This window comes from Symphalangus syndactylus, chromosome 8 (genome assembly GCF_028878055.3).
Source record: "Symphalangus syndactylus isolate Jambi chromosome 8, NHGRI_mSymSyn1-v2.1_pri, whole genome shotgun sequence".
In the NCBI taxonomy this organism is placed as follows: Eukaryota; Metazoa; Chordata; class Mammalia; order Primates; family Hylobatidae; genus Symphalangus; species Symphalangus syndactylus.
Window position 1 is genome coordinate 27,111,730 of NC_072430.2, and position 14,054 is coordinate 27,125,783.

The following is a 14,054-nucleotide window of genomic DNA, read 5'->3' on the forward strand; positions in this document are numbered from 1 at the left end:
CACGTGCGAAGCATGTCAGGTGATGGATATGCTAATTAGCTTGACTGTGAATCATTACACAAAGTATACTTTTATCAAAACATCATCTTGTATACCTTAAATATAGACAATTTTTTGTCAGTCATACCTCAAAAAATGTCTACACAGACTTAGTGAGACTCATGACATGAGTCATGTTAAAGGATATAAGAAACAAATAAAAGTTTAAAAATGCTTTTCTTAACCAAAGCTTATTGTTAGGATTCCTCATAATCCCGTCATGACTTCAATTAGAAATCCTTGCCGTGGTATATCGAGACTCTTGTCCAAGGAGAGGAAGGGGCAGGAGGGTCTCACTCTTGTTCTCTCCTTGTAAAAATTTAACTCTGTTTTCAGGAGAGAGTATTTGACGAATACATGAGCAAATGAATGAGTGAAATGAGCAAAGAAATAGAATTAATCTGATCAAAGTTTGCATGTTCAAATTATGTGTTAAATTGGATAGAGCAGCTGCTGGCCCTTACTTTTTTTCTGGGCCTATTTCAAATGGTCTTCTTTACTAGGCTTTCAATTGCAGATTTAGACTTGGAGGCTTTAACAAATATGAATTGAGTCCACATTTGTATAGCGATTTAAACTGCTATTATCACAAAATTGTCACAGTAGTTTTAAACTCTGTCAGATGGCTTTTAACCAAACCCTGCCATCAGAGTCAAATTTGATTCTTTGGATGGTTCTTTCCTTTTTTCTGTCTCTTTTACATTGTCTAGTAAAGAAGTTTCTTCAATGACCAGTTTTGTCATAGAGTTAGTGACATTTATTCTGTGGGTTACAAATTTATCATCACAAGTGGCTAGATGTACTTCTCATAGACAACTTGTATCCACAAATTGATTTTTTTTCTTTTTTTCTTTTTTTTTTTTTCCCTGAGCCATTCTCCCTAGAAAACACAAATTGTTTTGGGGGGAAAAATTAGGCTGTTCTTCAGGGGTATTTATTTTCATGATTCATTGTGCACAGATCGGAGTTGTGCCTTAAGGGCTTGGCTCTGCTCTCTTGATACTGGTATCCATTGCTAGGTGTGGCTCAATTAAACAGGAAGGATGGCTAGATAGCATATATATTCACATGTCAGATGGCAGCATCCATCTTTGAGACAGGAATCTTGGTGGGAAAAGTTCAATTTTTTAACAAATGTGAAATTCCCTCCTCAATCATTTTTATTTCCGGTTAAATTAATGTCTGATATAAACACTGTAGGCTAGCATAGTATTTGATACCATTTAGTTTGCTCTCTCTTTTAGTTTCTAATTTTCATTGTAGTTCTCAGTGTTTGCTTTTTGAGTGTGAGTTTATGGCAGAATAAATCAAATTAACTTTGGTGGGTAGATTGAGTTTTCTCTGACGACCTTTACTAACCAAAACATACTTTCTTCTCAGGTGAAAAAGCCAGGGTGGATTATTATTTATTTGACTGACAAAGAAATGCATTTCTAATGTTATTTAGTGACTGAAATAAATTGCTTCACCATAAATTAAATGTGAAATAAATGCATGATCCTCTCTTAATGAACCAAACAGACTGAGAGCCAAGCACCTTTGCAGTACACCTCTTTCACCAGTTGGTGGTGCCAAAAACTCTGCTAAGAAACTGATTGAAAGAACAGAAGGTTAACCAGGAGCCTTTCTTAATAAGCGTTATTTTCGTAGTTTTTGAAAAATTTGTACTGAAAACATATGCCCAAATTATCACAGTTTCTAAGGTTAGGAAGCAAAGCTAATCCCTCTGGTGACCAGCAGAATATATTTCTAGTAAGCTTCTGTAATAATGTCATTGGCCTATGTTAATATTCACATATTGGAAATTGCAAAGTTGTATAACATCTGACTCCATCCTGGAAATAGCCTTTAGTGTGCTTGCCTGGAGAGTGAAGGAGAAAACAATAATGTGTACAGAGAAGGAGAGTGATGTTCCTGGCTGTATTTATTATCGAATTTAGGTCTTTAAAAATATTGATGTGTTATTATTACTATGATTTTTTTTTTTTAACCATTAAAATATTCCTGTGACAGCAGGAACATTGCTTTTTTTTTGGGGGGGGGGTTGGTGGCTAGGTTTGTTTAACCCTTTTCTGTTTAGCCCTGAAAAAGTCCAAATGGAGCAATAGCCTGTTGCTTAAATGTGTCCTAAGATACAGTCAAAAGAACACAGGCTTTGGAGTCAGAGAGATCAGGTTTTGAATTTCCCTTCATATTTCATAACTGTCTCTCTCTTTTTTTTTTTTTTTTTTGAGACCAAGGTCTCACTCGGTTGCCCAGGCTGGAGTGCAGTGGCACGATCTCAGCTTACTGCAACCTCTACCTCCCGCGTTCAAGCGATTCTCATACCTAAGCTTCCCAAGTAGCTAGGACTACAGGTGTGCACCACCACTCCTGGCTAATTTTTGTATTTTTAGTTGAGATGGGGTTTCACCATGTTGGCCAGGCTGGTCTCCAACTCCTGGCCTCAAGTGATCCACCTGCTTCATCCTCCCAAAGTGCTGGGATTACAGGCGTGAGCCACTGCACCCAGCCTTTCATAACTGTCTCTTAATTACTTACGCAGATTCTCTACTGCTCAGTTTTTCCAGTTTGTAAAATGGAGATAATAACGTCTTCCCCTCAGAGTTGGCGTAAACATCACCTGAGATAACGGATGTGCTGATTAAGTGCTGCTCACCCTGTCCTTTTCTAGTTTAAGCACAGACTCAGTTCTTTCTGAGCCTCCACCACATCCCATGCTCTTAGCTAGGGCCTTAGGACCGGAGTCCCTCCTTGTGTCTGATGATGCCTCATGCTGCATTAATGAGAAGATGTTTCCAGGTTATAAAGTTCCACAAGGATTTTGTAAAGAACTCACAAAAGAGATACTCATATTGTTAGCTATATATGGTGTTCAGATATTTGTCCATCTACCCTGGGATGTTTCCATGTTGATCTGAATCTGCCTAAATGTTTAAGATTGGAGAAGGGAGCACAGGGTTGCTGACAGGTGTAGCAACAGTGTCCCCAATAGTTCATTCATATATTTATTCCACAGACTTTTACTCAACATTATTATTGCTGGATCTCTGGCATACAAAGATGAATTCCCAGAGAGCCTGAAGATGCTTCTGAGAGCTGCAGACTCAAGAAGCAGGATGCTTTCTGCTTGGCAGGAATTGATAAGCAGCCCTAATCTATGGAAGAGCAAGAAAGATAAATTTAAATATTTTTTAAAATATTATTTTAAAAAGTTGTAAGATTGTAAAAAATTTTTTAACTTTGAAAAAACTCTGATAGTTGTATTAAGCTTTTGATAGCATCATGTTTGGAAGAGTGAACAAATCAGAAGAAGGCTTCAGCGTAGTTGGTAAAGTCATAAAACACTGTTAATTAGGAGCTTTAGCCCAGTATAGAATTTTAAAGTACAACTGTATAAGGTATATACTTTTTTAGGAATAGCACAAGTAACATCTTTGATTAGATTCGATTGAAAGATTCAGACCCTTAAGATTTAGAGATTACGGAATCATAGAACTGGATGGTGACCGGGACTTTAGGAATCACATATGCCATCTCTCTTATTTTCTAGCTAAGAAAATGGAAGTCAAACAAACGTATGTGGCTCACCCAAGGTTACACAGACCTGGATCAAAACTCAGGTCTCCATGCCGAGACATTATTTTTCCGTCCTAACTCCTATACAATGAGCCATTTTCAGTAGATAAATATATACTTGTTCTATCTCAATAAACTTTCATGCTAAATATGGAGTATCATGTCCACTCCGTTACCAAAATTAAAACTTTGGCCGTACCTTCGGCAGTTAAGGTGCTCCTACTTCCATCTCAGAGCTGAGCTGAGGGGAGGCAGGGCACACCAGGCCTGTCATGTGCAGTTCTCAGCCAGAGCCATCGAGTTCCCCACAGAAGCAGGCAGCGTTTTCATTCACGCCTGCCTTGCCTTCTTCTCGTTTCTTGCTAGATGAATGGCATCATATGCTGCAGGTGTATTAGTAATTTCTGAGTTTGTTCCCCACTAAAAATGACCTCATTGTTTTGTGCCTCTTTTCCATAATTATACAGTAACAGGAAAATAAACCAGCTCTGAGTACAGCCCACAGCAGAAATCTTGTGCTCTTTATGCAAGTTTGATTTATAGACGTGTACTGCAGAGCAGAGTGACTATGAAACATTCATCTTCCCATTGCTAGTTGCCATGGAAATCGAGTACACAGAGCAGTGTCATTCCAGTCCTGGTGATGCCTGCAGTAGTTTATTCCTTTGTTGTTCCCGTTTCTTAAGCAACTGCCTAGCATTCTTTCATCATTACAATTAATCATGCACACAAGTTTTTATCTTTCGTCGCGCGTAGAAAGTACTAAAAACGTATGACAAAAACAGGGAGAATTTAAATATTCCTATGGCTTTAAATATGCATTTGTAATTTTCACCCTCAGTCCCGCTGGAAAAATAGGTCATGTAAAAAAGAAAAGCATATATTCATGTACAGATATTTCAATAAAGAGAGCAGTATAGAAATTTGAAGGAAAAACAATGCTAAGCCTGGGAAGCCCAGGAAACCTTAAGGAACTTCAGATCCTGAGGTCCCCCAGTGTTTAGATCTAAATCAGCCTGGGTAATGCCAACCAAAAAAAAAAAAAAAGGCCCTGAGCTATGTATCATCAACTCCTGTTTTGTTTTGTTAGTCTCCTTAACGGTTTGAACAACCTAGATATTTGCTGGATAGACATGCTAGACGTTAGAATAGAGATCCTTTTTCTCTTTAAAGGCCGATAAAGTTCAGGATATTTTTTTTTTTAAGTGGAAGTAAAAGGAATTCTAGTTCTTTTTCTTTTTTCAATGAAACCATTTTACCTCAGTTTTAACCCACATAGTTCATAGTCTATACCATACCAACAATGAATAAATGCTTGTTGATTAGCCGCTGCCTTCTTTTGTGGACTTCTGGCCATTCTGTTGGCTAAGAAAGCGTGTTCTAGAACAATTGTCTGGATCTAAATCCCTGCTACATTGCTTATTAGCTGTGAGACCTTTGAAAAGTATCTCAGCTTGCCTTAGTTTCCCCATCTGTAGAGGGAACAGCTATAAAATTAAGATAATGATGGGTTGTTAGGAGGCTTAACGGGGATAATTCATGCAAATGGCTCAGCCCTGTGCCTGGCACAGGACACGTGCTCTGTCACTGGGGACTGCTGCCGTGGCAGTGGTGGTTTCTATTGCCATGACTACTACAGGCCACAGCTGAATGGAGAACTGTGCTCTGACCTAGAGAATAATACTTAGTTGATCTACAGTAATTCTAGCCCCAAAGCCACAGGACTCTGTTGCCAGCATCCAGGCTCACACAGTGATTGCTGGTGCTTTGTTTTGCTTCGGCTACATCGACTTGTTTCATCTCAAGACTGTGGATACTAGGATGGTGGCTGAGAAGTATTTACAAGGGTCTTTTTATCTGCAAATTGAGAAGAGAAGGCTGCTACAGGCAGTCCTTGAAGATGCAAATTTCTCATCTTTGACCTGGATTTGTTTCTTACAAGGAGCTGTGTGTGGAGCACGTTGGGAGGGAGTGGGCTGCCTTTACATGTCTTAAGGTTCTCGTGTTTGTCTACATAGTCTGAAATAACGTCTGACCTGCTGCCTCTCCACCCCCAAACCCCCCTTGTCACTCGGCAGTGCCTGCAGCATTCCTTCAGCCTTTCTGGAATTGAAGTTTCCCTAACTGGTGGCAGAAGCATTCTTTGTTGAAATTCACTCTCCTTGGCAGTTCTCCAGGGCACACGGCAATGCCTATTTATTTGATTTAGCCTTTGTTTGGTTAGCCTTGTATTTTGTCTGTTTTGCTTTGCGAAGTTCTTTTTTCCCCAAATTTTCATGTTTAAATCCCTTGGACTTCACTTCTATTTATTTTACTAGCTTGCTTTAAAATACTGCTAAAAGTTGTTTGCTTTAAGCTCTCACAAAATGAGTAGTCTTGGATTCATTTGTCTGTTTTCCCCAAGCCTGATCCATAGTGTGTGTACTAGGTGCACCTTTGTTAATTATTAAAACAAAATAGCCTTTATAGTTTGTACTTTGTACATCCAAATATTATACTACATTGTCTCCAGTTCTCTTTATTTAGCTCTTTGTTTTTTACCCTGTCCTCCAATCATTAGGCTCATGTTAATTCTAAAGAGTTAGAAGTAGCTTAACTTTTCTGAATCTTTTTGTTCTCCCTCCTCTGCCATTCTTCCTGCTTCTCCCCACAAGATAAAAACCCGTCCGACTCTCCTGTCTTCCAAGTGAAGCTGGCAACACTCCCAGTGACATGAGTACCCTAAGACACCCATTTTTTTGTAACTAAACATTCAGTGATGAAACTTAGACCTTCTCTAGACATTTTTATGTATGTATGTATGTATGTATTTTGAGACAGATTCTGACTCTGTTGCCCAGGCTGGAGTGCAGTGACATAGTCTCTGCTCACTGCAGTCTCCGCCTCCTGGTTCGAGTGATTCTCATGCCTCAACCTCTCGAGTAGCTGGGATTACAGGCGCCCGCCACCACACCCAGCAAATTTTTGTATTTTTAGTAGAGATAGGGTTTCACCATGTTGGCCAGGCTGGTCTTGAACTCCTGGCCTCAAGTGATCTGCCTGCCTCGGCCTCCCAAAGTGCTGGGATTACAGGCATGAGCCACTGCACCCGGTCACTAGACATTTTAAATCCTCTCAAGACCCCTGATTTTATGTGTGGCCTTCACCTCACACTGAATGTGGCCAACATGCACTCCTGCCTTCTCTTTGTCCCCTAATCACTGTAAGAGAGATCTTTCCCTGTGCTCTTTTATTCTCAGGCTTATATCTTTCTTTGTTTTGGAAACATATTTGTTAGAATCTTCTGCATTGCAGATACTGGGATTGTATGAAAATGAACAAGATAGAAACTGCTCTGCCCTTTAGGAGCTTAGAATCTAGTTGAGGATATAGGTGGTTAGAATCCAAGATGGTTAATCCTGAAGGATGATTACAAAGTACTATGGACAAGAAGAATGCTTACTGCAGACTGGGGAGGGGGCAAGGCTGACATCATAGAAGTGATAGCCGGTGTGAGACCTGGAGGATGGTCTCCATTTGCCTGACTTTGCCTTAGCCAGGCAAGGAGGGAGGGCATATTCTAGACAGAATGCATCTGCAGAGGTCAGCGGGAGAGCATGAATAACAGAGTTGTTACGCATAGTTAGCCTATCAAATACACCTATTTTTTTCAGTGGGTGGGTGGCACCAGAAGATGAATGCAGAGTGATGAAACTGGAGAGATAGGCAGTGCCAGGTGATGAGGGTCTTGTAAGAGTTCAGACTTTATCCTGAGGGTACCGGGAAGCCATCGAAATGTTTTACATAGGGAAGTGAGGTGATCAGACTTTTTTTTTTTTTTTGAGACAGAGTCTTGCCCTGTCGCCCAGGCTGGAGTGCAATGGCAAGATCTCGGCTCACTGCAACTTCTGCCCCCTGGCTTCAAGCGATTCTCCTGCCTCAGCCTCCCAAGTAGCTGTGATTACAGGCACATGCCACCACGCCCAGCTACTTTTTTGTAATTTTAGTAGAGACGAGGTTTTGCCACGTTGGCCAGGCTGGTCTCAAACTCCTCACCACAGGTGATCCGCCCACCTTGGCCTCCCAAAGTGCTGGGATTACAGGCATGAGTCATCATGCCCAGCCGACGTGATCAGACTTACATGATCTCTCCTAGTGTAGTGTGGAGAATGGATTAAAATGTGGCAAGAATAGCCTCTATTTGGGCTGATCCTAGGGACCACTTTCCCAACTCAGCCTTCTCTTTAACCCCACAGTGTTTGTCCAGCCCAGCATGCATTTTTGTGATTAGCATGAAGGCTCATCTCAAACATCAGCTCGCTTTCTCTAGCTTCCTGTCTTAAAGGCCAGGACTGTGTCTTCTCCCTAGCTCTGGGCTGGCTCTTGCTCTACACTAAATGTGTCATCTGGAGCACCAACTGGATCCAGGTTTTACCATTGCCCAGAGAGTCTGTTGTTTTGCCTACCATCTTGGCTCCCCTGGGATTTTGGTGCCAGCTTAGATCTAGCCTGAGTTCAGTGATCTCCTTTGACCCCTGAAATTCATTGCCATTCATTCACACATTGGCCCTTCCTGCTTAGCCAGTCTAGAATAAACCTGCCACTGAGGGAATCCCCCTAGCCCTCTCTTTCCCACTAGTAGTTGAGTACCCTAGATACTTCACAATTGATCTCCATTGTATACCTACATAGAACAATACCTTCGATAAGATGGATTGAGGTAAGGTGAGGGGAACTAGCTACAGGTTGAGTATCCCTTATCCAAAGTGCTTGGGACCAGAAACCTTTCAGATTTTTTATTTTTTCAGATTTTGGAATATTTGCATATGCATAATGAGATATCATAAGAATGGGACCCAAGTCTAAACACAAAATTCATTTAAGTTTCATATATACCTTATACACAAAGCCTGAAGGTAATTTTATACAATATTTTTCATAATTTTGTGCATAAAAAGTTTGTCTTAAATACTCATGTGTGGAATTTTCCACTTGTGGTGTAATATTGGTGCTCAGAAAGTTTCAGATTTTGGAGCATTTTGGAGTTTGGATTTCCAGGGCAAGTTACTTAACTTCTCTGTGCCTTAGTTTCTTCATTTATAAACTGCAGGTATTAAGAGAACGTACACCAGAGTTGCTTGGAGGATTAAGTGAGCGAATGCCTGTAAAACACTGTGGCTGGCCCGTAACTGGCTCTCACTGCTTATTCATGTTGTTATTATGGTGTCTAGACTTAACCCTAGGGAAAGTGGGAGAACATAAAAGGTTTTTGACTTCAGGAATATTTGACAACAGACAAATGGGTATTAATCTTGAAAGGTCCACCCGTCCTCTTCACTATGAATAATTGAGAGATGACAGTGGTATCACATCCTGCCCAGCTGGGGGGCTATTCCAGTGAGTAAGTAGATGCGAGGGAGTGATAAAAATAGCTAACTGATATCTAGTGCTCACTGTGTGCCAAGCCCTGTTCTAAATTCTTTACTTGCATTAACTCATTTGATCCTCACAACGACCCCGTGAGGTGGCTACTGTGATTGTTCCCATTTTACTGATGAGGCAACAGGTACAAAGCAGCTGAGTGACTTAGCTAAGATCCCATTAACTGCTGGAATTCGGCTTGGACTAGACAGTCTGACTCCACATCGGAAACACAAATAGTTATAGCCACCGTGTAAAGGAGGATCTTTGCCTTTCCTTTTTCTCTCTCCCCACAGGTGTACCCTTAAAAAGGGATTTTGAATCTCTTTATCAATCAGATCTATTACAGTCTGTAGATTTTGAAGGAACCATTTTATTTAAGGGCCTTTCCAGTTCAGTTTCAATAGAATAAAGATCTAGACAGCATATAAATTTTCATAGTAAAAAATAGAGCTATATAATCTATGGCCATAACCCTTTTCATAGCCCTAAGGTTGGGGATATATGAAAACACTAGCTGAATTGTACATTCTTTTTATAAAATGCCTGATTTCTGGCAATTTGGTCATACAATCTTTTGATAAAAATATCAAAAACCTCATACTGCAATACTGTAAAATGTGACTGTGTTAATGGCCAAAAACATCTGTATTTTTTACTGTCATGAACTGTTTAAACATCATCATAATAGGAAACATTTATGGCTTAAATAATTGAAGTCTACATTTCTCAGAATCCATCTGCTCATCTCAACCTTTTGTTAGACCCTCAAACAAATCACAGAATTGACGGGCTTGAGTTTCTCTGTAACTCTTCTCCATCGTGGGGTGGTAGGATGTGCAGGGGCTGTTGGTCAGTTCTTCCAAGTTTGAATATCATAGTCGTGGGAAACTGATGTAGGCATCTGTCATGGGAAACTGATGTAGGGAAATTGATGTCTGTTAACCTCCCTGGACTTCAGTTTCTACTTCTGAAGGACGTCTAGCTTTAAAATACCTTGATTCTGTCTTTCTAAACCTTTTGTTTACTCACTCTTTAAAGAATATTATAATTAATAGTACAATGATCTAATGGTAAGAAATAGAGAAGAAAAGAAAAAATAATTTGGTTTCATTAATTTCATTTAACATTATTTTACAAAAGTTCATTAAGCATCTACTATGTGCATGATAAATATTTGTTTCACTGTCCAGTATACTAATAATGTTAAATTCTCAAACTGACTTGGGATTTTCTTCCCTCAATTTTCCCATTGCTAATGTTCTCCTCCTGGCTACAACATTACCATAAAATGTTATACTCTTTAATCTTATTTTCATATTCCCCAAACAAAGCAAAACAAAATCTTTCATCTCAAAGGGATTTTTAGCATGTTGCGAATTATCATTAAATCACACACAATTTTCTGTCTTCAATTTTTCAATGTAAAGAACCACATTTTAAAACCTACTAGGTTATGTTTCTTAGGAAAAACTGTAGACATCAAATGTTCACTTCTAATTTAGATGGGTCAGCTGACATGCTAGTTTCAATGAGTTGCAGTAATGAATTTGTCATAGAATTGAAGCCGTTTTCTAGCTATAAATTGCCCAAACCCAAATGCTATAGGAAATTTACAAGGACTGTCATTAGAATAGGATATTTTAAATTATCTCAGTTGTATTGAAACAAAACCAAACCTGATTAACAGATATATCAGGTAGTCATGAATTGATGTGACGGAAAAGAGTTATTGGGCTATTTGTCAAATGATAAACTAGATGATGATGATGGGGAAAGTTACCTTTATTTTATTTATTTACATATTTTTTTTTTAGTGCTCTAATGAGTGCCAGGCATTGTCAGTATTTCATGTAATCCTCATGATAACCTTATGAGATGTACAGTATTATTACTCTTTCTATTTTATAGATAAGAAAACTGAGTTTGGAGAGGTTAATGTTCCCAAGGTCCCACACTTTAAATAGCTGAAAATGTTTCACATTGCTTGTTGTCACCTTGACTTCACCATATTTAAAGTGAAAGTCATCATCCTCATCCCTTGTTGTTCTTTCTGTTTCGTCAGTGATATCATGATTTTCTGTTTCATTCTTGCAGTCATTGATTTTTCCTTTTCCATCTTTGCTCTAAATCCATTCAGTTACCAAGTCCCTTTCTTCATTCAATGTCTTTCTGCTGTCAGCCGTCTTCTCATCACTTAGCGTCCAGGCCTCCCAACTAAATGTACAGGCTGAAGGCCAAACTCCGTAACTCAGTCTTCAAGGCTGGCTACTCTCTGACTCCTCCTCTTCTTTTAGGCTTTTTCCTGTTACTTCTCTCCAGATGAACTAGTTACCTAAATACTTTGTGGCCATTTCCTACATCCCCTTTTGCAAATGATAACTCTTTTCAGATGGCCTCTCCCCTGTTCCCTGGTCCGTGAGCCCTGTCCCTTCCTCAGCATGAGACTGGGTCCTCTCCTGAAAGATGTGTTTTGATCAGCTCATTCCCCAATGAGTATCCCTTCTTTTCAATGCTTGTGACAGTAGGCTCTATACCCGTCATTTTGCTCTAAGCACATGCCACCTGACTAGCATTGCTATACAACTCTTCATCAATGTGATCTGTCTCTCTCTCAGTGGTGGTTAAGGCTGGGTCTAGATCTCTCCTAACATCTGGAACATTGTTCTATACCTAGAAAGTACAAGTCTTCATGCTTCGTGTGCATGGGTAAGGAAAGGAATTTTTATGGTAACTATAGTAAATATCTCACATATTGACTTCATTGACTTAAGAGATCTCCTGTGAATCCTCCAAGCCTTATTATTCAGACCCATTTCACTAGAAAGGGACCACAGGTATTCATAGGACACAGTGGTAGATTGTTTGCAGAGATGGTCACAGCTCCTTCCATCCCTGTGCATGCACCTGTATAAAGTGACTTGGCTGTCTTCCCATCAGAGGAAGAATTTATTTCTCCACTCCCCGAATCAGAGCTGACTTGTGACTTACTTTGACCAAAGAGCATAGAAAAAAGTAATAAATCTCAAAACCTGAGGGGTGGTCTAGGTGACCACCCCCAACAAAGGATCCCATCTGGGAGAAAATTTTTGCAATCTACCCATCTGACAAAGGGCTAATATCCAGAATCTACAAAGAACTTAAAGAAATTTACAAGAAAAAAACAACCCCACCAAAAAGTGGGCAAAGGATGTGAACAGACACTTCTCAAAAGAAGATATTTATGCAGCCAACGGACATATGCAAAAATGCTCATCATCACTGGTCATCAGAGAAATGCAAATCAAAACCACCATGAGATACCCTCTCACGCCAGTTAGAATGGCGATCATTAAAAAGTCAGGAAACAACAGATGCTGGAGAGGATGTGGAGAAATAGGAACAATTTTACACTGTTGGTGGGAGTGTAAATTAGTTCAACCATTGTGGAAGACAGTGTGGCGATTCCTCAAGGATCTAGAACTAGAAATACCATTTGACCCAGCAATCACATTACTGGGTATATACCCAAACGATTATAAATCATTCTGTGATAAAAACACATGCACACGTATGTTTATTGTGGCACCATTCACAATAGTAAAGACTTGGAACCAACCCATATGTCCATCAGTGATAGACTAGATTAAGAAAATGTGGCAGATATACACCATGGAATCCTGTGCAGCCATAAAAAAGGATGAGTTCATGTCCTTTGCAGGGACATGGATGAAGCTGGAAACCATCATTCTAAGCAAACTCACAAGGACGGAAAACCAAACACTGCATGTTCTCACTCATAGATGGGAGTTGAACAATGAGAACACATGGACAGAGGGTGGGGAACATCACACACCAGGGCCGGTCGGGGGGTGGGGTGCTGGGGGAGGGATAGCATTAGGAGAAGTACCTAATGTAAATGACTAGTTGATGGGTGCAGCAAACCAACATGGCACATGTATACCTATGTAACAAACCTGCACGTTGTGCACATATACCTAGAACTTAAAGTATAATAATAATTTAAAAAGACAGGTATGTTTGTGTTAGAGTTCTCTAGAGGAACGGAAGTAATAAAATATGTGTATAAATATATAAAAAAAGGAATCCATCTGATGCCATGCCTTTTGAGTTTTTGTTCCATTGTGTACATATGATAGATGTGGTTTGACATGCTTCTTTAACCAAAGTTTTAACGCATTTCAGAGTTCTGCACTTCTTAGAAGTGATCTTAAAGGTAGATAATAAATTGTGGTTGTTCACATGCCCTGATACCATAGTTCTGTTTTGCCTCTTGTAGTTTCTTGAACTTGAACGTAGTCCAAAATTAACATTGATTTAAAGTGCTAATATTTTCTCAGATCTGTTTTAAAAACTTTGCATTCTTGTGTTCTTCATTTGCAAACACCCAGAATTGCCCATCCCCTTCTCTTTTACCCATTATAAGGAAACAAGTTCTCTACTCGTCAAATAGCAAAACAGCCTTTGCTTAACAGTGTATATTTCACTTTTGTGCTAAAGCTGTATCCCAGTAACATTTTCTTTCACGGAAAATGACCATTTCTTCCTGGAGTATATAATTTTTCTCAAATGCATGAAGTTTTCAAAATGAAACCATATCAGACAGAATGATCTTTGGCTTTATGAAAGTGGAATATTTTTTATAGTTCTGTGGTTGTTCATTATTTTAAAACCTATTAGTTACAACAGGCTAGCTTGAAAAATGAGGAGGTTTAAATCTGAGACAAAATATCTCAGTATAGTTAGATTCTGAAACTGTGCCAGCAAAATTGTGTTTGAACGCTTCTTGAATTTGTTTTGTAAGGGGTAGCTTTCTGCTTTAAATGTGTATTCAGTAAAACACAGCTATTCAAATTCTAGTAGACATGTAGGAGAGCCAGATTCATGTGTAACGCAGATGCAGCATTGTTCATGGGGCTGTTTCCCTCCTAATGACTGACCTAATGTGTTGTGTCTCCTTTTTCTGGCTGAGAGAAGGAACCACATTTTAGAAGCATTTTATTCAGTAATATGTTCACATTGTGTTTCACCTCTTG

The 14,054-nt window shown here is 39.4% G+C and overlaps 1 protein-coding gene across 16 annotated transcripts in view; it reads left to right on the top strand.

Annotated features, from left to right (window-relative positions):
• The window catches only part of EFCAB11 (EF-hand calcium binding domain 11), a 169,818-nt gene that overhangs the window by 36,938 nt on the left and 118,826 nt on the right, over positions 1 to 14,054 (top strand). Inside the window, exon 6 of one of the 16 annotated variants that reach the window (XM_055288457.2) lies at positions 3,059 to 3,268. The exons of the other annotated variants lie outside the window; for them this stretch is intronic. Within the exon in view, the coding sequence (XP_055144432.1) occupies positions 3,059 to 3,260 (202 nt within the window). The 3' untranslated portion in view covers positions 3,261 to 3,268. Of the gene's footprint in view, positions 1 to 3,058; positions 3,269 to 14,054 lie in introns of those variants that run through there. 16 annotated transcript variants of the gene reach the window in all.